This window comes from Marmota monax, unplaced genomic scaffold, assembly GCF_021218885.2.
Source record: "Marmota monax isolate L192 unplaced genomic scaffold, Marmota_monax_Labrador192_F-V1.1 WCK01_AAM20220418_F8-fsc00001, whole genome shotgun sequence".
In the NCBI taxonomy this organism is placed as follows: Eukaryota; Metazoa; Chordata; class Mammalia; order Rodentia; family Sciuridae; genus Marmota; species Marmota monax.
Genome location: NW_026693777.1, coordinates 20,577,241 through 20,600,255, shown reverse-complemented (window position 1 = coordinate 20,600,255; position 23,015 = coordinate 20,577,241). Strand labels below are relative to the sequence as shown.

The 23,015-nt window shown below is 35.7% G+C and overlaps 1 protein-coding gene across 11 annotated transcripts in view; it reads left to right on the top strand.

The window, feature by feature from the left end:
- The window catches only part of Fut8 (fucosyltransferase 8), a 337,433-nt gene extending 322,050 nt beyond the window's left edge, over window positions 1-15,383 (top strand). For all 11 annotated transcript variants that reach the window (XM_046461672.2, XM_058584583.1, XM_058584587.1 and 8 more), the window contains 2 exons: window positions 5,557-5,707; window positions 14,362-15,383. In XM_046461672.2, the coding sequence (XP_046317628.1) occupies window positions 5,557-5,707; window positions 14,362-14,679 (469 nt within the window). In that variant the 3' untranslated portion in view covers window positions 14,680-15,383. The remainder of the gene's footprint in view (window positions 1-5,556; window positions 5,708-14,361) is intronic.
- Window positions 15,384-23,015: the final 7,632 nt, after the last annotated feature.

Sequence of the window (23,015 nt, the reverse complement as noted above, 5' to 3'; positions counted from 1 at the left end):
TTATTTGGTTCACAGTTTCAGAGGTCTCGGTCCATGGACAGCCTACTCCATTGCTGTGTGCCCAAGGTTAGCAGGACATCATGGTAGAAGGATGTGGTGAAGAAAAGCAGCCCAGAACATTACTACCAGGAAGCAAAGCCTATTTTATTACAATAGGCTGTTTTGATTACAATAGCTTTGTAATAGTTTTGAAATCTGGGAGTGTAATTCTTACAATTTTGTGGAGTTTTTGCTCAAGATTTCTTTGGTTATTTGGGATCTTTTATGGTCCAATACAAATTGTAGGGTTGTTTTTTTTTCTCCCTCTGTGAAAAATAACATTGGAATTCTGATAGAAATTGCATTGAATCTGTAAATTACTTTGAATAGTATGAGCATTTTAACAATGTTAATTCTTCCAATTCATGGACATGGGCAGTATGTTTCATTTTTTTGTGTGTATTCTTCAGTTTCTTTCATCAATGTTTTACAGTCTTTAATATACAGGTCTTCTACCTCCTTGGTTAAATTTACTCCTAAGTATTTTATTTTATTTGTTGCTGTTATAATAGGATTATTTTCTTAATTACTTTGTTGGTTAGTTTGTTGCTGGTATATAGAAATGCTACCTTTTTTGTATTCAGATTTTGTAATCTGAAACTTCACTGAATTTATCATTTCTAAGAGATTTTTGGTGGAGTTTTAAGGATGTGTGTGTGCGCACCCATATCAACAGCAAACTGATAATTTAACTCCTTTTTTTTTTAATATTGATGCCTTCTATTATCTAATTACTCTGGCTTGTACTGCTAGTACTATGTTGAATAGATGTGGTGAGCGTCAACATCTATGTGTAGATATATTTCTTCTATACCTATTTTTTATCATGAACAAATGTTGAATTTTGTCAAGAGCTTTTTCTGCATCTGTTGAGAAAATCATGTATTTTTTTGGTATTTATTCTGTCAGTACAGTATATCACATTTATTGATTTATGTATGTTAAATTATCCTCGAGTTCCTAGGATAAATCTCATTTGATCATGATAAATGATCTTTTTAATGTGCTATGGAATTCAGTTTGTAGTTTTGTTGAGGATTTTTTTTCATCCTCAGTGAAAATGAGGATTTTCTCCTCTTCAATTTTTGGGAGGAGTTTGAGATGGGTTGGTATTAGTTCTTTAAATGTTTGGTCGAATTCAGCAGTGAAGCCGTCCAGTCACAGGCTGTTCTTTAAAGGAGAGATTTTTTTTTTAACTTATTTTATCTCTTTACTTATTATTGTTCTGTTTAGATTTTCTGTACCTTCCTGACTCAATATTGGTGGGCATGTTTCTAGAAATTCATCCATTTCTTCATGGCTATACAATTTGGTGGGGTATGCTTCTTCATAGTAACCTCTTGTATTCCTTTGTATTTCTGTGGTGTCAGTTGTAATGTCTCCTCTTTTTTGTTTTTTTGTTTTTGTGTATTTAGGCTCTCTAGTGGTATGTGCGTATATATTTACAATTGTTATAATTTCTTGAGAATTGATCCCTTTTGTTATTATATAATGATTTTTTTCTCTTTTTATAGTTTTTGACTTACAGCCTCTTTTGTCTGATATAAGTATGGATGCCGCTGCTTTCTTTTGCTTTCCATTTGCGTGCAATATCTTTTTGCATTCCTTCACTTTCAGTCATTGTGTTTCCTGAGTGTGAATTGTAAACATCCACTGTGTGGATCACTGGTACTTACTTGACCAAGCATTTCCCTAACATTAGACAGATTATTTTCAGTTTTTACTTTTATAAATAATGACACAAAATATGCCAAAAATTATTTTATTATTTCCTTAAGCTATATTTCTAGACTTTAAAGTATTTAAATAAAATGATATGATATTTTATTGCCTTAATCCAGTACCACAACATGACTTTTTTTTTTAAAGAGAGAGAGAGAATTTTTAATATTTATTTTTTAGTTTTTGGCAGATACAACATCTTTGTTTGTATGTGGTGCTGAGGATCGAACCTGAGCCCCACGCATGCCAGGCGAGTGCACTACCACTTGAGCCACATCCCCAGCCCACAACATGACATTTTTATACCAAACAACTCCTTTATTACAGTTAGCAGTATCTACATGGACTATAGAAATAGTAAAATTTGAATTTCCTCATTTTAGTCTGTAACTATAACTTCTCTCCCTGTGGTAGTTTAGGCAGCAGTTTTCTCCATATTCTAAGTGTAGTGGTAACATTTTATGCATAATTTTTTACTATTAGAAAATCCTTTCATTTTAATTTTTAAGTCATTTCAAAAGTATTCTCAGGAATTTAAAAGATGTTTCTTTCCTTCATTCTTTTACTTAAATGTTTTTCAACTCTGAATCAATTCTGCTTTAAACCTTTCATAGTTGGTTTGATACTTAAGCAAATCTCAGAACCTCTGCATTGTTTTAGGAAATCAAAAGCATGAATTAACCTTGCAAGAGATGTTATGTCCAAGGTAATCATTGTAATGAGACTTCTATGTTTCAAGAGTGGACAGAGATGAAGAATTAAACTTAAATGATGCATAGGCTTTGCACAATAAAAGGTGAAGCCATTTTCTGGGTAGCTTATCCTTTAAAAAAGGAGTCAAGATTAGCTTTATACACATAGCTTCTGTGTGTAGTTATTCCTTGCTGCAATAGTTTTATACCTCGTGTTTCTCTAGGTTCAGACTGATTTCATCCACAAGATCTTAGCACAGGCATCCCAGTAACTGTGTCACTCATTACTAATGTGGCAAGCAATATCTCTTAAATAATTCACTACCAGAGTGTTCAAATTATAGAATCATTGGCAGTTAAAGAAATAAGAGCTATTAAACTTGTCTATCCAATATTGTTTTCAAAGATTGTGGAAATTGGGAATGGAGATAAAACAGGAAGATAAACGGCCTTTAAAAACCTCCCAAGTAGGGTTGGGGGTATAACTCATTAGTAAAGTACTGGCCCAGCATGCACAAGGCCCTGGGTTCAATCCCTAACACTGGAAAAAAACCTCAGTTATTTAGTTTGTTCTTTATCAAAAATTCTGAACAAGCTTTTTCTAAAGTTAAGTACATTGAAATTAATAGAAGCAAGAAAAATGTTTAAAAGTTTTTGCCAAGTGTTTGGTTGCCCTGTGAAATGAAGAAGCTACATGAGTAATATATTTGTTTATTATTTTATTGAATTCCATGCAAGATACATACAGTACAGGGCACTGGGAATACAAATGCAAAGACAAATAAAAGATAATACATGATTTCTTTTTCTAGAGAATATCTAACTGAAAGACAATAAATATATGTAATAAATAATTACAGCATGGTTAAAGAAGTGTCCTGAAGGAGTCCTATACCAGATATCACAAAGAATAGTATCTCCTTCAGTCTAAAGAAATATTTCAGAAATGAAAATTTGATATTAGTTTATAACTCCAGGCTAGTCCTTTGTGGTGATATAAAAATAAGTTTCTATAATGTGGAAAAAGAAAAAAACTTATTTTTATCATTACCAATCTCTGAAACCTCAAGATAGGAAAATCCCTCTGCTGATATATTTGAAGACAAGTAGCATATTTGTGCAGAAAAGTCTTTTTCCATTATTTATTTTTTTCTACTCTTAGTATCCTTCACAATGCTATCTTTTATATATAAAGTCCTTTTGGTTTAATTCTAAAGAGTTCCCTTTAAATTAAGAAGTCCATTAATGTTTGTGTCACTTTTCAGTAAATGAATTATTCCTTTCTTTGTTTCCCTGAGCCCCCAAACCATGCTGACAAAGTAGTCTTTATTCACGGATAAAACCTGAACTGGTTCTATCAGTTCACCTCCTCTTTTCTCCTTCAGCATTTTCATATGTATATTCGTTACTGTTTCTGCCCGCTGCCTGGGTATATATATATAGCTCCATAAGGGTCATATTAAAAGTATTTCTGGTTTTTTTCTTTCTAGAACAAATGTGACATTTTCTTCATTTCCCTGATTCTGAACTGAGGAGGGCAAAATGTCAAAAATAATAAGACAAATAGATCTGAACACAGAACCAGCCTGAAACAGTGCTCACTTTGCCTTTACAATTAATATTAGGAGGCAATGAGGAGGAGCTCCTTGGTGGCCCCAAAATGAAGAGAAGTCTGAAGCAGCTGTTAGGGAATTAAGATAAAGTCCCACACAAAGGTATCACTCAACTATTCATGTATTTATGCACACAACATTGTTCAGAATGCCAGGTACTTTGATGCAAAGAAAAATAAGTCATGGTCCTAACATTTGGGGAATATTGTTTGGAAGACAGACATATAAACTAACTCTTGATGTTTCTATTTCTAACATAAGAATTATTATTCTTTCAAGAAATACTCTTCCATCTTCCTGTTATATTCCAGATTCTCTTTTAGGTGCTGAAAATAATACAGTGACCAGAACAAGTGAAATGTCTCCTTTTATAGAACATATATTCCAATTAGAGATGATGGAGGTGGGGAATGAATGGATGCAGACAGTAAACAAATAGTAAACAGATATTATGTCAGTTGACAATAAGAGCTATGGAGAAAAACTAAGCAGAAAAAAAGGTCCAGGACTTCCAAACTCCTCATTGATGAGGTGATATTGAGCAGAGATCTAAATAAGTAAAGAACACTATTTAATAACCATCCCCAATATTTATTGAGCATTTACTACATGTCAGGTACTCTAAGTGCTTCACATCACTTAATGTATTAATTCTTAAGAAATTATGTATGAACACTTACTATCCCCTTTTTACACAACTATACAAGGTTTATAACTTAATTCTGAAGATCTATCTCATGCACTAAGACACTAATTCACTCTACACTAGAGTACAGTTAAAACTCTAATTCAGAGTGGAGTCATTTGAACATGTGGTAGACTTTTTAAACACAGCCTGTTTTAATATTTTTAAACACATACCCTATCTTAAGTAAGACCACTAATATATTACTTAGTAGACATCTACAAGGAATTTGCTTTCATAAATTCATTAGGATGGTTTCCATTACCATATTGTTTAAATAGATTTATTCAAAAAGGATGGGCATTAGAGGAGACTGTTTATTCTCACAAATTTTTAAATAGTTATTTTTTAATTCTTTTCATTATTTGCTTATAATATGAAATTTTCACTCAAATCTGAATTATCATAAATGAAAATTTAAATGAAATTTTATCATGATAGTTACAGTCTAAAGGAAAAATTCAGTGATCAAATATGAAAACAGCTTGAATAAACTCTTAGAAGGGCCTTCATTACAAACAATAATGAACCTTTAGCTTTCAACTCTTCCATGAATTGATAAAGGACATTTTGATGTGTATGTATGTGTGTTATATGATGTACCAATAATACTTAATATATAGAACATTCAAAATGTCTTCTGTCCTACTAATGGATCCACAGGTGCCTCACCAACTATTCCATTGAATGTTTTAATTAAAACTCTCCTCTCTATTAGAGAAGGGTTCTTAATCAAAGGACCAATCCTCCCTGTATAGGATACTGTGATTTCAGTAAACATGCATAAATTTCTTTCTTTTTTCAGGTACCCCAATTATGAATTTATTAGTGATAACTCTATTTCTTGGTCAGCTGGACTGCACAATCGATATACAGAAAATTCACTTCGGGGTGTGATCCTGGATATACATTTTCTCTCCCAGGCAGACTTCCTAGTGTGTACTTTTTCATCCCAGGTAGGTGGCAGTAAGACATGATTAAATGACCAAAAACTTTTTCATCATTATCGTGTTCAGGACAATTATTGTTTATGTGTCTGTGTTTTTAATGTTAGTTATTATGACTCAGGTACAGTTATCCTTATATTTAGTAATGATATGTTTTGTGAAAGAATGAAGAGATTCTACAAAATAGCTATTTGAGGACTTTGAATATTTAGTTGTTTGCAAGCAATGCTTGAATACATCTCCCCTGGAAGTACCTGCCTTGTTTATAGCATGTAACACAAACAGCAAGTAATTAAGCTTACTTAATACTTTCTGATTTTGTATACTTTCAATATATAACTAGAATCTATCCATGTCAACTCATCAGTGCACTGATACTAAGAGGCTTAAGTGCTCAGCATTTTGTCTCATTATATTGTATTATATTTGTCTCATTATGTCTCTTTATAGAAAAGAAGAAAGAGTAAATGTAGTTTCTTTTCAGATCCTATTACATTTCTACTTAGCAAGAAACTATACATTAAATTTAAGAAATATAATATCATAATCATTCTTTCAGTTTAATTGTTTAATATGATTATAGGTTTTGAGTTTGGTGTGTGTGTTTTTGTGAGTGGTCCAATCAGCCTTATATACCCTGTGGAATATAAATATAACAATATTTATTGGTGTTTTTATTTTATTTTATTCTCCTTTCTCATTATACACATATTTTTGGTTAGTTCTTTTAACCAGCTGTTAAATGACTGTTTGTGCTCATAGTTATATTAGGTGCAGAGAGGATTTCAAAGGAGATGGAAGATATAGTCTCATCCTCATTCAGAATCAAAATATTCACATGAATCAACTAAGAATAATTACTTAAAAATATAAATTAGTATAAGATAAATACATGTTTAAATGCTGAAAAAGTGTGAAAAAATAAAAATGACATTTCCATGGAAATATATTTCAGAGGGAATAAAGAAATGACAAGTTTTTTTTTTATTACATAAGAGTGCACATTGTCACAGTGGGATGGTGATATGATTTTTTGGAAAAAATACTTAAACAAGCAAAGGTTAAAGGTTTCTTCAGTATGAAATAAGAATACAACTGCTATTGTTTTGTGAATAGCTATGCAAAATAGGAGTCATATAGCAACAGTCCTTATCAGAAAGAAAACTTACTTTTGTCTTCAAGTTCCTATGAAGGCACCCACTGTTGATATTTCTCCCTAATGGTGGGGGAGGGTCTGTCTTGAAGAAGCGCCCTGCCCTTTCTCATGGCAGGAGTCAGATGGGTGTATCTGTTTAGTCCCTCCCAACTGTTTTTGAGAATCCAGCTATGTATCTACCTGATACACAGGTTCCTGTAGCTAGTGAAGACCTCTACACACAATTGATACTTATTGTTAGAGTGAGTGAATCAAGAGTCACTTTCCCAGTTGTACCACTTTTCCTGAAGGTCTAGATTTTAGGCCTGCCTGAAGTCTGTTCTTCTAGTCCTGGGTTTCTCAACCTAGGCACTACTGGCACTGGGAGCTAGTTAATTCTTTGTTCTGAGGAGCTATACTGTGCATTGTAGGATATTTAACAGCAGCCTTGGTCGGTAGCATCCCTAACCTAAGTTCAACCAAAAATGTCTCTAGACATTACCAGATGTCCCCTAGGGACCAAAATTGCCTTGATTGAGAACCACTGTTCTAGACATAAAACTCAAATATATATGTCTGATTGTTTACCATCCTTATATGTTGACAGGCTCCAAGACTTACAGCTCAATGCTTTGCTTTCTTCCTTCTATCACTTCTTAGGAATACCGTTATGCTTATTCTGGAATGGAAAGAAGATTCTTTTTCTTTTTTTCTGTCTTCCCCCCTTAAATATCTGCTTTAGAATTTCTGGTTCTCATTACTGTACCTTTGAACCAGAAATCAGGATGTTGATGTCACTTCGTGATGATAGAATTTGTCTGGTCTTTAGGAGAAATTATACTGCTTTGCTCTACTTTATACATAATATCAACCTCATTGCATTCAGACTTTGAGTCCAGAAAAGCATTCATATGAAGAACTGGTGCTGAAAGAATTTTTTGTATCCAAAGGAATGAAATGTATATATATTACTCCAAAGAAACTCTTGACAGAGTTTGCCCCAAATAATTTCTGCACATTTGTTCAAAAGCAAAACTCAAACAATATTTTGTACCCCCAAATGGACTTGAATACCTCAAAATACTTTATTTTGGGTTCAGAATAAAAGTTTAACAGTGATGGTACCTTTTATTTATATGTCAAATGGCAAGTTGCCAAATGTGATCATTCCCATTATCACATAGCTTATTTGATGATTAACAGTTATAGCATTTAAAAATGTGGAATGATTGCAGATTCAATGATAAATCTCTGGACTTACTTGTACCTCAGTGTTTTATATTTTTTGTTTGTTTGGTTGATTGGTTAGTTTTTGTTTGGTTGTTTCCCCCCCCCCCCTTGATTCTTTGCAACTCAATGTTTCTTGCAGATATTTTTAAATATAGAGCTATTTAATACAATTCATTATTTTTGCAGTGATAACAAAATTGGTTACTGGATTTAGAAGTTCCCTCGCCATAAACTAAAATTGGAATTATTTGAAAAATGCCCCAGAAATGGCTCATCACCACCAATAGGTCATGAGAAAAAGTTACTGACTAGATCAAAATGCCAAGTCACTGACTTCACTGGACAGAGAACAAGAATAAGACAACATAGGTTCTGCAAGCAGACTCTCTGGATTTAAGTTCAGCTTTGATCACATAGTGGCTCAGCAGCCTTAAACAAATTACTTACCCTATCTCTAACTGTTGATATTAATAACAATAATAATAATAATAGATGGATAGAGTAGTAACTAGTTAAAACTTACTGAAAAGAGGACTGAAGTGTTATTGTATATAGCTAAAGTATTACTGCCAAATGCAGTGGCATACACCGATAATCCCAGCAACTTGGGAGGCTGAGCCAGGAGGATTGCAAGTTCAAGGCCTGAGCAATTTAAAAACCTTTCTCAAAATAAAAAATAATTAAAAGGGCTGGGGATATAGCTCAATGGTAGAATGCCTGTAGTTTCAACTCCCAGTACTACCCGCCCCCCAAAAAATGTTAATCACCAAGAAGTGTGTGTGTGTGTGTGTGTGTGTGTTTTGTAGGAATGCCTTTGCCTGTTAGACTCAATGGTATTGACTTTAGCAGATCTTTTATACATGGTTCTATTTTACACTATGTGCTCTCACATTTTAAAAGGAGCATGAAACATGTGGTCATGAATAATGCTTAGGCCCCACTCAGTTATCATATGGTAAGCAATTCTTTATGAAAAGAGTAACCAGTAACATTCAGCATATTAATTTCTATTTCCTATGTGCGGTCTTTTGAGAAATTTTATACTACATATCAGTGAGAAAGAATTGATCTTTTGACCATGAGCTTTTTGAAAACCTACAGGCTAAGTGTCACGGCATCTTAAGCAGGATTACTCACTCATAAGGTTTTAGATCCATCCCCCTCAGTTTCTGATCTTTCTGTTTTATCTCCTTAAGTGAGGTCTGGGAATTTTCTGTCTCCTTAAATGAAAAGTTTTAAAAATCCAACAATATGTCTCTACTCTCTAATTTTGTTACCATTTTTGCTCTTAGTTTCTGAATCATCCAAACTGTTTCTCAAAGACAAGTTTGTCCCCAAAACCTCATAAACTGAAGAGTACTGTCCTCAGGATTTAATATGATAATTAGAGGCAATATTAGCATCTAGTGAATTTTGAAAGCAGCATTGTCACATTCTAAACTATTCTACCAAGTGTGCTAATTTTGTTATGTTACTGGAAAATATCTATCCCCAAAGCATCTACTTTTCTTATTGATGAACCTATATTAAATCTGAAACAAATTATAATGGAGAAATAAGACTACTAGTTGTAGATAGGCAAAATTACTCTGGAATCTGATTCACCAAATGGTTTTGGATGTTCACTTTAAAGATTTTAACATTTTTAAAGCTAATGTTGTTTAATGAGCAGTGGATGCTGCTCAGTAGTTTCGGTCTTTGAGAATCACTAGAGGACAAGATTATTATTTTTCTTAAAAAAAGATTATTATTTTTCTCCTTTGACACTACAACTTGGCAGTTTTTACAGCACACTCATAGCCCTCTTTAATTTTAAATCCACACAAAACAGGCCTCATTATACATTGCATCAGATTTTGGAAGGCCCAGATGACAAAATCAAGAACTACATTAATTTTTTTCCAGATATTTGGTTCTGGATAGAAATTTCCATCAAGGTATAACTCATGAGACAATAGTAAATAACTGTTGAAAGTACCATGGAGCAACACAGGACAAAAGCCCACAATGTGAGCTCTGCACCTGCCTCCCAGAGCAGGAGACAAGAAGTACACCTTGCTTCATCCTGGACTGTAGCTTGCAGTGCTGAAAATGGTGCTAGATGGCCTTTATTGCATTGATTTTGGCCATTCCTGCAATGTAGGAAAGACCCTGGTCTTCCTCTATCTTTGCATAGCAAAACTAAGTAGTGCATAGGAAAAGTATACAGATCTCCCAGCATCACCCAGTGCTTTAAACAAAAAAAAAAAAAAAAAAAAAAACTTGTCCATTTTAACAAAAAATAGGGTCCCTTCTGCTCTGAGAAAGCTTTGAAGGCTCATGCAAACTTAGCTGGCTATTATTAAGGAACAAAATTCAGACTGACAGATTCCTGTCCCCTATTCTTGTTTGGTTTTTAAAATATAGTCATATCTGTATTTTATCCTTTGTCAGGATTTTTGCTGTTAGCCACTATTGTGTGCTTAGTGGTGTATTAATGCATTATACTAACATGTATAACTAATAAGAACAAATTTTTTTTAAAAAAAGAGTACACCTGAAAGAAAGGATGTCAGCAAGACTCCAAGGATTTTTATCTTGAGCAACAAGATGTTGAGAAGTGAAGAGAGGTCAGAAATGAGACTGAGAAGGGCAGCCAGTGAGGTGGGAGGAAAACCAGAGAATGTAGACCAGTGAAGTGTTTCAAGGAAGACATGATCAACTGTGAAATTAAGAATGCCCAGTTAATTTATTACAAACATCCCTCCCAGACCTAGACAACGTAGGCAGCAGCAGGCTAAGTGTTGAGTTACTAGTCTCAGCAGGGCACATAGAAGCTAACAGAGCGTATTGGCTACGGACTCTTAAGGACAGACTGTTTGAAGTTGAATCGTGGTCTTACCTCTTTGTACTTTTGAGCGATATGTGATCATAACCCCTCTATGCTTTGGTTTCTTCATCAGTAAAATGGGGATAATAACACTTGATTTTTCTTATTGCTGCATTTAGATATTAATATGGAAGGATTTTGAATACACCTGGCATAAAGGAAAAAAATGATATAGCATCATGTCAACCCAGAATGAATAAAACAACATGTAGCCAGGCATTGCTTTGCAAACCATAGACTGTTCTCTCTGTCATGCAACCTGGCATGTACCAAACCTGAGTGTTGGCATCAGCTGTAAGCTTTCATTTACCTGCCACATGATTAAGTTCATAAAGTCCAGAGAGGAAGTATAGAGGTGATTAAAGGCCAACATCAACACTATAGTAATCTTTCTATTGCTTTGCAGAAATTGCCCCATGATTGATATAGACAATCATTACTTACTCAGAATATTGTATGAGGACCTTATGGATGAAATATCACCCATGGATTTGCATCTCCATTACTGGAAAAATATTCAGAATAGCATGGAGAAATATTCACTCAGCAGATGTTTATTGAGTGTCTATTATGTGGCAGTCGCTCTTCTAAGTGCTTATTCAAAGGCAGTGTCTTGTGTGATTGAGAGCACTTATGCCAGAACCAGAAAGAATTCTAACTGTGGCTCTGGCTTTGCTAGCTCCTTTTGTATTTTTTGGAAAATTCCTTTCTGTGGCTTAGTTTTCTGTATCTATAAAATATGAATAAATAGTAGTTCCTCACACTTGGTTGTGAGAGTTCAGTGAGTTGGTGGAGGGATATACTGTCAGAACAGTGCTTGCAATCTAATTAGTGCTCATTAAGCTCAGCTGCTAACATTATGGCCATTATTATGAAGAAGATAAAGGACCTCCTTGTGTAGCTGCATTCAACTTGTTTTTGCAGAAATCTCTGTATCTGAAATTTGACCATTAATTATTTCTTTGGTTTAAGAAAACATGTGTACCCACCAAGATTAACACACTATTGATACCAAAACACAAATTAATTATTAGGATAATTGCCAAAAGAAAGCAACGAAAAGATGTGGAACAGAGAGGAAAAAATTTTATGAAAGTAAGACGTTGATGAGTGGAGAAGAGAAACCATGTAGGGTTTATTGCTGCAGTAGAGATTGTGGTCATCCTAAGAGTAATACAAGGTCCTGCATTTCTGATTAGAAACAACAGAAGAGTAGGTGAAGATAACTTTAAAGAAAGACACTCAGGTTTTTCCAAGGCTGTTCTTGATCTTACGTTATATCTTTTGGATGCTATGGTATAAACATGAAGAAAAAGATTTCCAAGAAAAAATACATATAGCAATTATAAGCATACACAAACTGCCCTGGTTCAAACCTGAATGTTCCACTTAATGGGTAGTGTGACCCAGAACAAATGCCTCAAGTTCCCTTATCTGTAAAATGAGTAAAATGATAGAATTATATGGGGATACTAAGAGAATTACATCAGATTATACTAACAGCAAAAGCTTAGTGTTAGCCTCTATGATATTATTGTAGTTAGCAGTTATTATAACTGCTTTGTTTTAATTACAGTTGTATGTCACTTAATGATGAGGATACATTCTGAGAAATGTCGTTAAGTGATTTTGTCACTGCAAACTTCATAGAGTATACTTATGTAAACTAAGATAATGTCAATTGTATGGTGTTGTGGGACCACTGAAATGTTGTTATGAAGCAAAAACTATAATTTCTCTGGTTAATGTATTTGGTTTCTTCCTTTCCATAGTTCCCACATAATTTTGCTTGCTCCATGCATGCCTTTGGCTGAATCTAAGTTTAAAAATTCCAAATCCAAATCCTTAATTTATTAGTCTTAGTATTCTACCATTTATCCCAATTCTATCATGACATTCCCAGTAAATAGTTTGTTAGTGAAATCAACTTGAATGCAAATTTTTAATTGTCTTGAATCTAATTGAAATTCTAGCACAAGAACTTGAACATATCACTTAAATTCCTTATATTTTAATATTTACAAAATTTAAAATATTTCTAACCTTAATCTTATTTGCAGCTTACATCTAGCATTTGAGAATTGCCCCTCTTGAAAGTTCTTAAAATTCAGATTCTTTGAAAAGTTGAAGTGATGATTAACCTAATCAGATTCCATTTGACCCTAACAGTTGTAAATAAATATCTCAGGCTAGGGTGTGACTCAGTGGGAGAGCATTTGCCTAACATATGTGAGACCCTTTGTTCAAGCTCTAATACTATCCCAAAATACAGCATCTCCTGTCAGTTTCTTGATCTTCATGAATGCCACAGTTTTAAAGACTACTGAGTAGTCCTAAAATTGTTCACTAAGCAGATTAATTATTATTATTATTAGTGCCATTTTAAATAAATGCAAAAGTATTGGTAATAGGGACAAAATAACTTAATTAACTGAGATGGCCATAGCTACAGATTTAAGAAAATTTGATGTAAGCTGAGTTCTCAATTTAACATGTATAAAGGAAAATAGTTCTCTCTTCTGTCATCACCTATTCTTAGAAAAGTTTCTGGAATCCATTTACTTTATCTGAGTCTATTAATTCCTTAAAATGTTATCCCTCTATAAAGATAGTTTAACGTCACAGTTATAGTTTAACTCTGTCACCAAGTATTAAGCTCAAGGAAGCTCAGAGTGTGGAATTTAATCTACATTCAGTGGACAATGAATATATTCTTTGGACAGAGGAGTCTTATAAGCAGCCTTAAAGCTACATTAGTCAGGCATCTTCCTCAAAGGCTAGCTCAGTTTATGTCATCCCAAGAATGCTATCATATAAACAACACACTTAAAACTCTATAGAACATAAATGGCAGATGTATTTTAGCTCACTTGAGAATGATTTGAAAAGTTGAAGTGATAATTAACCTATTACATGAAAATCTACTGAAAAGGGTTCCAAGACAAAGTTCTGAGCAGAGAAGTTTGTGGGATTGAAAACAGGGAATAAAGGCAAAAGAACAACAGTATTCATATTAAGTATTTGTAGTCCTAATCCTAAACCTTAAATTCTAGGCACAAACTCTAGGTTACTCATTTTGTTTATTTTTTTAATCAGTGCCCAGCCTATATAACTGTGTAACTCTTAATAAATGCTTATTAAAATTAACTGGTTCATATTTTTAAATTACTTTGCATGATATGTAGATAGCCCCCCCACCTTAATTGTAATAATCTTTTGTGTACATTCTTTAAAAAGATATAAGCCCAGAAATGAAGAATGACTTATACCATCATCTGATAGCAAATGGATTGAAACCTTTTGACTAAAAGCCACTACTTCTCAACCCTCTCAGTATTTGAGTTCATGTTTGGCCAAGGACTTTCAGTTTGTTATGAAAGAGAGATTTTATATACTGTACTAACAAACTTTTTTCCATTTCTTTCCAAGGTCTGTCGAGTTGCTTATGAAATCATGCAAACACTGCATCCTGATGCCTCTGCAAACTTCCATTCTTTAGATGACATCTACTATTTTGGGGGCCAGAATGCCCACAACCAGATTGCCATTTATCCTCACCAACCTCGAACTGAAGAAGAAATCCCCATGGAACCTGGAGATATCATTGGGGTGGCTGGAAATCATTGGGATGGCTATTCTAAAGGTGTCAACAGAAAACTGGGAAGAACAGGCCTCTATCCCTCCTACAAAGTCCGAGAGAAAATTGAAACCGTCAAATACCCCACATATCCTGAGGCTGAAAAATAAAGCTCAGGTGTAAGAGATGAACAACCAAACTCAGTTCAAACCATTTCAACCAAGCAGTAGATGAAGAAGGCCCTGACCTAACAACATTGGTTAAATGGTAGATACCATTGGCACCAAGAGCAACTAGGAACTGACAAATGCTTCATTGGTGGAATTCCTCTTTAACAAGGGCTGCAGTGCCCTCAAACCCATGCACAGTACAATAATGTACTCACATATAACATGCAAACAGATTGTTTTCTACTTTACCCCTTCTATAAATATTATGTCCCCATGAAACAAACACTGCCACATTGTGTAATTTAAGTGACACAGACATTTTATGTGAGACTTCAAACATGGTGCCTATATCTGAGAGACCTGTGTGACTTACCAAGAAGACCTGAATAGCTCCATACTGTGGAGAAGTTTATTCTTAGCCAGTGGTGGTGTTGTGACCACTGAATTCACTCCAATCAACAGATTCAGAATGAGAATGGATGTTTTTGTTTTGTTTTTTTTTCCTTTATAAGGTTGTCTGGATTTTTTTTTAAGTAATTGCATCAGTTCATCCAAGTCATCATTAATAAGTGAAGGATACATCAGAAATTAAATATTCACTCTCCATTAGGAACTTTTGTAAAACAATGCCATGAACAAATTCTTTAGTACGCAATGTCTCTGGACATTCTCTTTGATAACAAAAAATAAATTTTAAAAAAGAATTTTGTAACGTTTCTAGAATTTTGTATCACTGGGTGATGCGGTGATCAGCTTTATAATAGAAAACTATGTTTTTCAGCTTCTTTATTGTTTCTGATTCAATAATCAAATATTAACTAAAAGAGACATTGGTCCATTTTAATAATGAAAACTGATTTTAGTTGGTGCACATTACAATGGCTAAGAACATTCTTTAGGAGCTTTCTTTTGGACATTGTTGGTTTATTTTAATTGAATGAAATACTGATAATCTATGCTCCCAGAGGAAATAGTACCTCCATTTCTATAACTAACCATTTCAGGTTTGTTTGCTAATCTTTCTTAGTGTGGCTTTTGTCAGTTTCTGTGAATTGGGTCCTGTTTTTTTATCCAGAAACCAAATTATGCCCTTTCCTATAATGTCCTGCTTGTAGAAATATAAGGAGTCTTTGGATGGGAAGATGACTTTTTCTGAAATGTGTATCTCATAGTATGCAGAGTTAATTTGGTGAACAAAGGAGAAAGGGACTAGCATTAGACCCAAAATTTTCTCTTACAAATTATCTCTATCCTTTTAGTAATATTATGTTGGAATCACTTAAGAAGAACTTTTCTACTAATAAAAACACTCCCTATTTGTATGTAGCCTGCCTTCTACAGATCCTTGCAGGAGTGTTGCATAGCATATGTCCTACCTTCTAAAAGAAAAATGTGGTCCATGTAGTAACCATTATCAGGCCTGGTGTTAAGTATCATGTATTTCAGACAGAAAAGCTCAATTAGCTCTGACTTTTACAACCTTACTAAGTAAAAACACCTTCCTACCAAGTGTCCCTAAATTCTTTTCACCTCTTGAGTCAAGTCTTCCAAAATACAAAAAATAACTACTTATAGTGTCAGTGAGCAGTTTTCCATTTAGTTTTAGTACAAATAAAAATCACTTGAAACAAAATCTCTGAGCAGAGGTAATTTCAAATATTATTCTCCAATTTCCATCTCACATGAAATCAGAACGTCAGTAACTATGGGTCTGATTTATGCCTTTGTACAAAGGTAAATTGAACTCTTTTATCTAGATCTAGTTCCTCAGGTGAAGAACAGAAATATGAAGGAAATACATGAAGGAGTAGGTCTCACATGGAGGTAAAGACTAGTTTTAGATATCTTTCAGTAGAATTTATTTCCTCATTCCCCAACTGAAAGTCTTATTTATTTCTCAGGCTGGCCTTGAAATTGTGGTCCTCCTGCCTCAGTCTCCCACGTAGCTAGTTTTATACACATGAGCCACTATGCTTGGCTAGAAAGAATTTCCATTTAATTCTATTTCCTTGCTGAGATTTCTTCTTTTAATTCACTGCAAGCTTGCTTTCCTTTATTGAACATAGTGATAATTACTTTAAAATCTTTTTCTGATATAGTCAACATCTGAATAATCTCAGAATTAGTTCCATTATTTATTCTCTACAGAATGGGTCTGTTTTTTACTATTGTTTTCTTTGTGTCCTTCATATGTTGAGTAATTTTAAATTGAGCCCTGAATATTGTAAATGTTGGTATTATGGATTCTGTTATATTCCTCTGAAGAATGCTGATTTTCTTTTTTATGTTAGCAGGCATTAACTTTATTGGACTCAACTTGTAAACTGTGTCTTGAGCAGCAATTCAAATATCAATTCAGTTCTTTTATCTGTAACTGGAATCTGTCCTGCGCATAACTCAGAAGTCCACCAGAGATTTGAGTGGAATATATGCACAGAATTTAGGGCACTCCTTTCTCTTTGGTTCCCTTTCCTCTCACATTTTGCAGCAGCTGTACTTGCTCTGTTTCAATGGAAGACACCACAGAAAGAATGCAGTTTTCTCTCAGACCCAAAAGTATAAAAATGGGACACTCACCTTGTGCCATTCTTTCTTTGCATATTTCAGCCTCTCTCCAGAATTTGCCTGATTTTTTGTTCCATCTTCAGTATCTTCAAGTAGTTTTTCATATTGTTAAAAGTTTATAGTTGTTATCCATTAGAAGATTGGCTCAGTAGGCACTTACTTCACGTACAGGAAGTGAAACTCTGAGGAAGAGACTTAAAATGAAAAAAGAAAAAGGAGAGGGGAGGTTTAGTCCTGTGACAGCCTCTGTTTAGTAGCCTCCAGCAGGCAAAAAGTGTGAAGGGCTAAGTACTACTGCTGACCACTTACCTGCAAATCAAGTGTTGGTAATTTCTTCTATACACACTGCCATTTTGGAAAGGCTGACATTTCTTTCCCACCATTATATTTTCTCCATGAGGACCTGGTACTTAAGAAGCCTACATTAGGGATAGATTAGAAGGATTTGGATCTTTGTTATATAACCCATTTTTGGAAAAGACGAAGAACTACATTATTAGCCCAGGCTCATTGAATGTGGGTAACAGCATCCTATAGACTTTTCTAACTACAAAGCAGTTAGAAAAAGTCTTACTGAGGCTTTCTTGGTCCTTCCACTGGAGTCTGGTATAGTGCTGACCTGGGTACTGAACCAGCTAAGTCCAAGCCTGTTGTGAAAAGGCTCTCAGCCCCACTCCAGGATTTTATTGTGTTCCAAATGAATAAAACTAATTGCTTCCTTCTTTGAGCTTTAGTTTTTCCTGCTATTGCCAAGCTTATTTAGTATATTCCCTCTTACTAGAGTTAAGGAAATGATTAGCCCCAGCTTGTGAGGGAGTTGAAGTTTAGAGAAAAAGCATGTATAAAAAATGACCTCCCAGAATAATTATTATCATCACTTAATTCTGACAGAATATAATCACCGTATATTCAGTGGGGGGAGGGGGATATTGGGGTAAGTGGTGCATCTTAAGGAGTCTCTGCCTCATTGAAAGTAAATCTCTTACATAGCCATGGCCAACTGTCTGATATTTCATTTGTGGTCCCAGAGACTACAGTAGGGTCACTAGGACTATACATAGTAGTAGATGTGTGGCTTGGACATTGAGGAAATTGGGAACTTGGCTATAACACCTTAATTTATGCCAGATACAGACTAAGGAATTTTTTAAGTGCATTGCCCTGAGGGGAACACAAAGGACAACTGACTTCTATCCTTACTGTTTCATGGTAGCAGTCTCCCTCATGGAGGCAGAAGAGTTGATCCAGGACCCTTGGCAGGGAATAGGCAGGCCTTGGAAACTTCCCTGGTTTGAGCTGTCCTTTAGCATACTAAGTTGCTTCTCAGCTCAGGATAAGCCAGCCAAGCAGATATGCCCAAAAAATTGGGGCTGTCATTGATATTACACATATTTGAGCACTAGTCCTTTGTGGGTTAATTTTTTTGTTCTTTATACAGGTCAGAGTCTCTGGCTCAAGTACCTGCTGAGTTATTCAGCCTTGTCACCTCCAGTCCAGTTCAGTTGCCACCTGCTTTCTCCCCTTTTTATCCTTATGACTACCTTGGTTTTGTGTTCCTCCTACCTTTACGAGAATAATCTCATGTACATGGTTACCTTATACTATTTCATCCCCCTTGTAGTTCCTATCCTCATTCCTAACATAGGTGATAGTTTTGTCACTGGCATCTCTGTGATATTAAAGGGAACCAGACATTCCCTTAGAGACTTTTAGGTAAGATATTTGTAGACCTGAGTCATAATGAACCTAGGCACTGTGTAGTCATGTTTCCAAGGTTTTTAGATATTAATGTTACTACACTTGCAGGGAGCATGGCTAGGCCATCTTTTATATTAAATTGTGTCAATCTGGACAGACCCTGTGTTTTTTAAAAAGCAGTTTATTAACCATGACCATTCGGTGTTTTGGGAAGAGAGCCAGGAGAATTTGGAGCTCTGCCTGACTTCCTGCCATCAGTAACTGTTCTCTCTAACCTCTTCTCCCACATCAGTGTCCTGCAGAGGCTGTTGTTCCCTTACTGCCATTATGGGTAGAGAAAAGGCCATGAGCAAAAGAAAAACACAGAATGTTTGTCCATAGCTCAGCTGTGTGAGAGCATCTGTGGAGGCTGGGAATGTGCAGCAATTTGTGCAGAGGGCACAGAAACTTCAGACTGTGGGTGTGGTGAGGAGCCTGAGGAATGGTGGCACTTTGAGTTCCTGGCTAATGTTATGTACTCCGGAGTAGATCACAGCTGCTAAGAATTCCTGGCCCAGCAAAGCAAACAGAGAATAGTGTGTGTAACTGCAGAAGACCCAGCTCTCAGTTCTGTTTCCCTCATTGTAGTGGTGACACATAGGTTATGTCCCTGAATCTCAGATTCTCATAAGAAAAATCAGTAGTACTCACTGAAGGTGATTGAACTGGGAACCAGTCTTCTGATTTTGAATGTGCCATTAAATGTGGACAGACCAAACTGTTTTTCAGAACTTCACTTTTTTTTCACCTATGAAATGAATTTTTTTTTAATTGGTTGGTTTATTTCAGGGTTTGCAAGTTTGATGGTCTGATAGAGCTCTACATAACTAATAGGGGTAGCTGCTATTCATCCTCAACTGATTGTTGTCCTAAAGATAACATGTGGCCAGATCTTTATTTTTCCAAACAAGCAAAATCTGTTCTTTACGCAAGTCTTTAGAAACTATAGCAAATCATTCAAAAAATGTATAAAATATATAGAACAGTAAAGGGCCCAAATAACTGTGGCTACTTTGGGTCCATGGTGCATTAGTTTATAACCTGGACAAAATGAGAAGGTTATTTTCTAACTTTAAGATGATTGTTTCTTTAGGAAGGATTGGTGAGGTGGGTAACAGGGTAATAGTTGTACCATACTTCCAAGTTCAGTGTTGGAAGTACACAGTGTTGAAGTTCTGTTGCTGCACATGCCCCAATTTGGGGGGTATATCTGCTTGGCTGGCTTATCCTGAGCTGAGAAGCAACTTAGTATGCTAAAGGACAGTTCAAACCATGTGCCCCTCAGACTCGGCCTCATAACAGGGTAGATAACTTCCAAGTTCTTTTTCAGCCTAATTAACAAGCTGTTTAAACCCACCTGTTTATATTTGTAAATTCTTTTGTTTGCTTTCTTTTCCACATTTTTTTCTGGTAAATCTTTCACAAAAATCACAACTTAGTTAAAACAGGAAAGAAAAAAAAATTGAGAAATTTCCTTGGAGGCCAAGAGCAGGGATAACACCCCACCCCCACCCCGCCCTGGGACTATATCTGACCTCCCTCCCCAGTCCAAGAAATCAGAAGAATGGATATCAATAATGAGTCCCTTCTGGTCTGTTTCATTTTTTAAGTAAGAGCTACAAACAATGGAATTACTAACATAACTCACAATTGATTGGGATGTGCTGGTTGTTCACAAAGGCCAAGGAGGAGAACATCCGACTTGTGTTAAGGTTAAAGAACAAGGAGTTCAAAATCAGGTTGCTCTAATTTCAAGTTTTGGCTTCATGCTATTGAGTATCAACAGGTTAAATCTAACTGAGGTTATTGTCTTTCAAGAATCTCTTGATGATTCAAATTAACCAGAGTTCCTTAAGCCAGTAATTAGCAAGCTATGCCTACTCCCTGGGTGATTTTGTTTGTTTGTTTGTTTTGTTTTTTGATACTGGGAATTTAATCCAGGAACACTTTACCACTGAGCTACATTCCCAGCCCTTTTTATTTGTTATTTTGAGAAAAGGTCTCACTAAATTGCTGAAGCTGGCCTCAAATTTGTGATCCTCCTGTCTCAGCTTCCTGTGTTGCTGGGATTACTGGAATGTGCCACCTCACTCAGCTACTACCTGTTTTTTTAACAAGTTTTATTGTAACAGAGCCATGCCCATTCACTTACATATCATGTATGCCTCCCTTCTGGCTACAATAGTACAGTTAAATCCACAATGTCTAGAATGCCAGTTGTACTATCTCATGAAATCATATGCTAGAGCTCCACTATTGTGGTGTGATCTAGTGAAAAGAACATTATATTTGGAGTCAGTAAACCTGAGCCCTGCTTCCAGCTCTGAAATGGACCTTCTGATACCTTGGCAAGCCACAAAGTCTTTCTAGGCCTTTGTCTTCTCACCTTTGAAATAGAGGCAGCTTTTAGCTCTTTTGAGAAACAAGACATATGATTGCTTTATAAAGACCAGCACCTCTGCAAAATCAATTTTCACTCATGTTTTGAATAATTTTTGTAGTTCTAGAACTACAGTATGTCCTGATGAAAACGAAATCCATTTAGGAGTAACTAGAAAGATGTGCACTGACGAACTTCACTGGAAAGGCACCATCCAACCTAAGAAGGTTTGCACATTTGAACTAACCGGAGCACTAATAATAAAGGCTCACAGCTACTGATCTACTATGTGCCACACTTAACATGCACTATCTCACATGCAGGTTCTAGCCTCCAAGCAATCTTGCCCTTTTGAAGAGTCAAACCATGTGACTCACTCCCTTTATCCTTAGGGTATTTGATTATTTGAAGTTTGATCATAAAGGCTAACTCTAAGAGTGAACTTCTCCAACAATTTTGGAACTAGTATTTTATGCTTCTCTCAACTCACATACTGCCCACATACATAACAGGAAATAGATGAGCAGGTTGACAAGTAAAGATTCTGTGGGTTGACAGGCAGCAGATGCCCATGGGCTTGGTAGACATCTGCTTGGGCTCACTCCTCCTCTGTGCCTCTGTTTGCCTGCATTCATTGGAAGGTGAGTCCAGGCAGTGCATTCATTGAAAGTGAGTCTACTCCGAGCTCAGCCTGCTATATACTACATAAAGATGCCAAATTATAATAAGTGCTACTTAAGCTATCACCAGCCCCAAATGCAGGAGGAACCCTGGGTGTGGTTTCATTTACCTTAAATAAGATATACCTCCCCTCCAGAAGCAACTTCCCCATGTGTACTTCAGAGAACACACTGTTTAAGCAGGTGAATATTCTGTAATTGATGTTGAAGTAGAAATTATATATGTACTTAAGGCACATTGTCCTAATATGCTTTAGTTTTACTTAATGATGACTTGTCTAATTTGCAAGCACACTTACATTTGAATTTCACACTCCAGGATTCTTCAGGATGAAAGGAGAGAAAGGAGATAGAAGATGCAGACATTATTTTATTCCTGTCTTTGTCTGGCTTGCTTTGATGTCGGTGATACATGACAGGACATCTGGGGCAAGGTTAGTGACCCATTAAGGTATCCTGAGCTCTGAAGAGAGAGCTTGGAGCCAGAAGAGCTGTCAACACTTAGTTTCTTTTTTATTAAGATTCTGCCTCTTAAGCCCTGGAGGCCACTTATCCTTCCCACTCCCAAGAAAAGACAGAGTTAAAGCCTGAGGTCATTGCTTAGTGGAAGCCCCAGGAGCTGACTGAGCCTGAAAGGGCCTCTCTTCGCCTGTCTCCTCTCAGCTGCCACTCCATTATCAGGCTTCTCTCCTGACAGGTGAGCTCCAGCTTCTGAATACCCACAGCTCCTAAGCTAGAGTGGCTCTCACAGGAGCAGCTGCTCAAGGAAGAGTGAAGATGCTAAAGGAAACCCACTGGCAAGACAGGGAGGTCAGGGAAAGGAGGTTATTGTGGTCACCTCAGCTGTTTGGAGGGTGTGTGTGTAGATCCCATACTGGAAGTCAGGATACTAGCCTCCCAAAGAGTTGTTTTCCCTTGGCAGGGAGGGTATTTTTCCATATTGTATTAGTGCATTATAATTATACATAACAGTG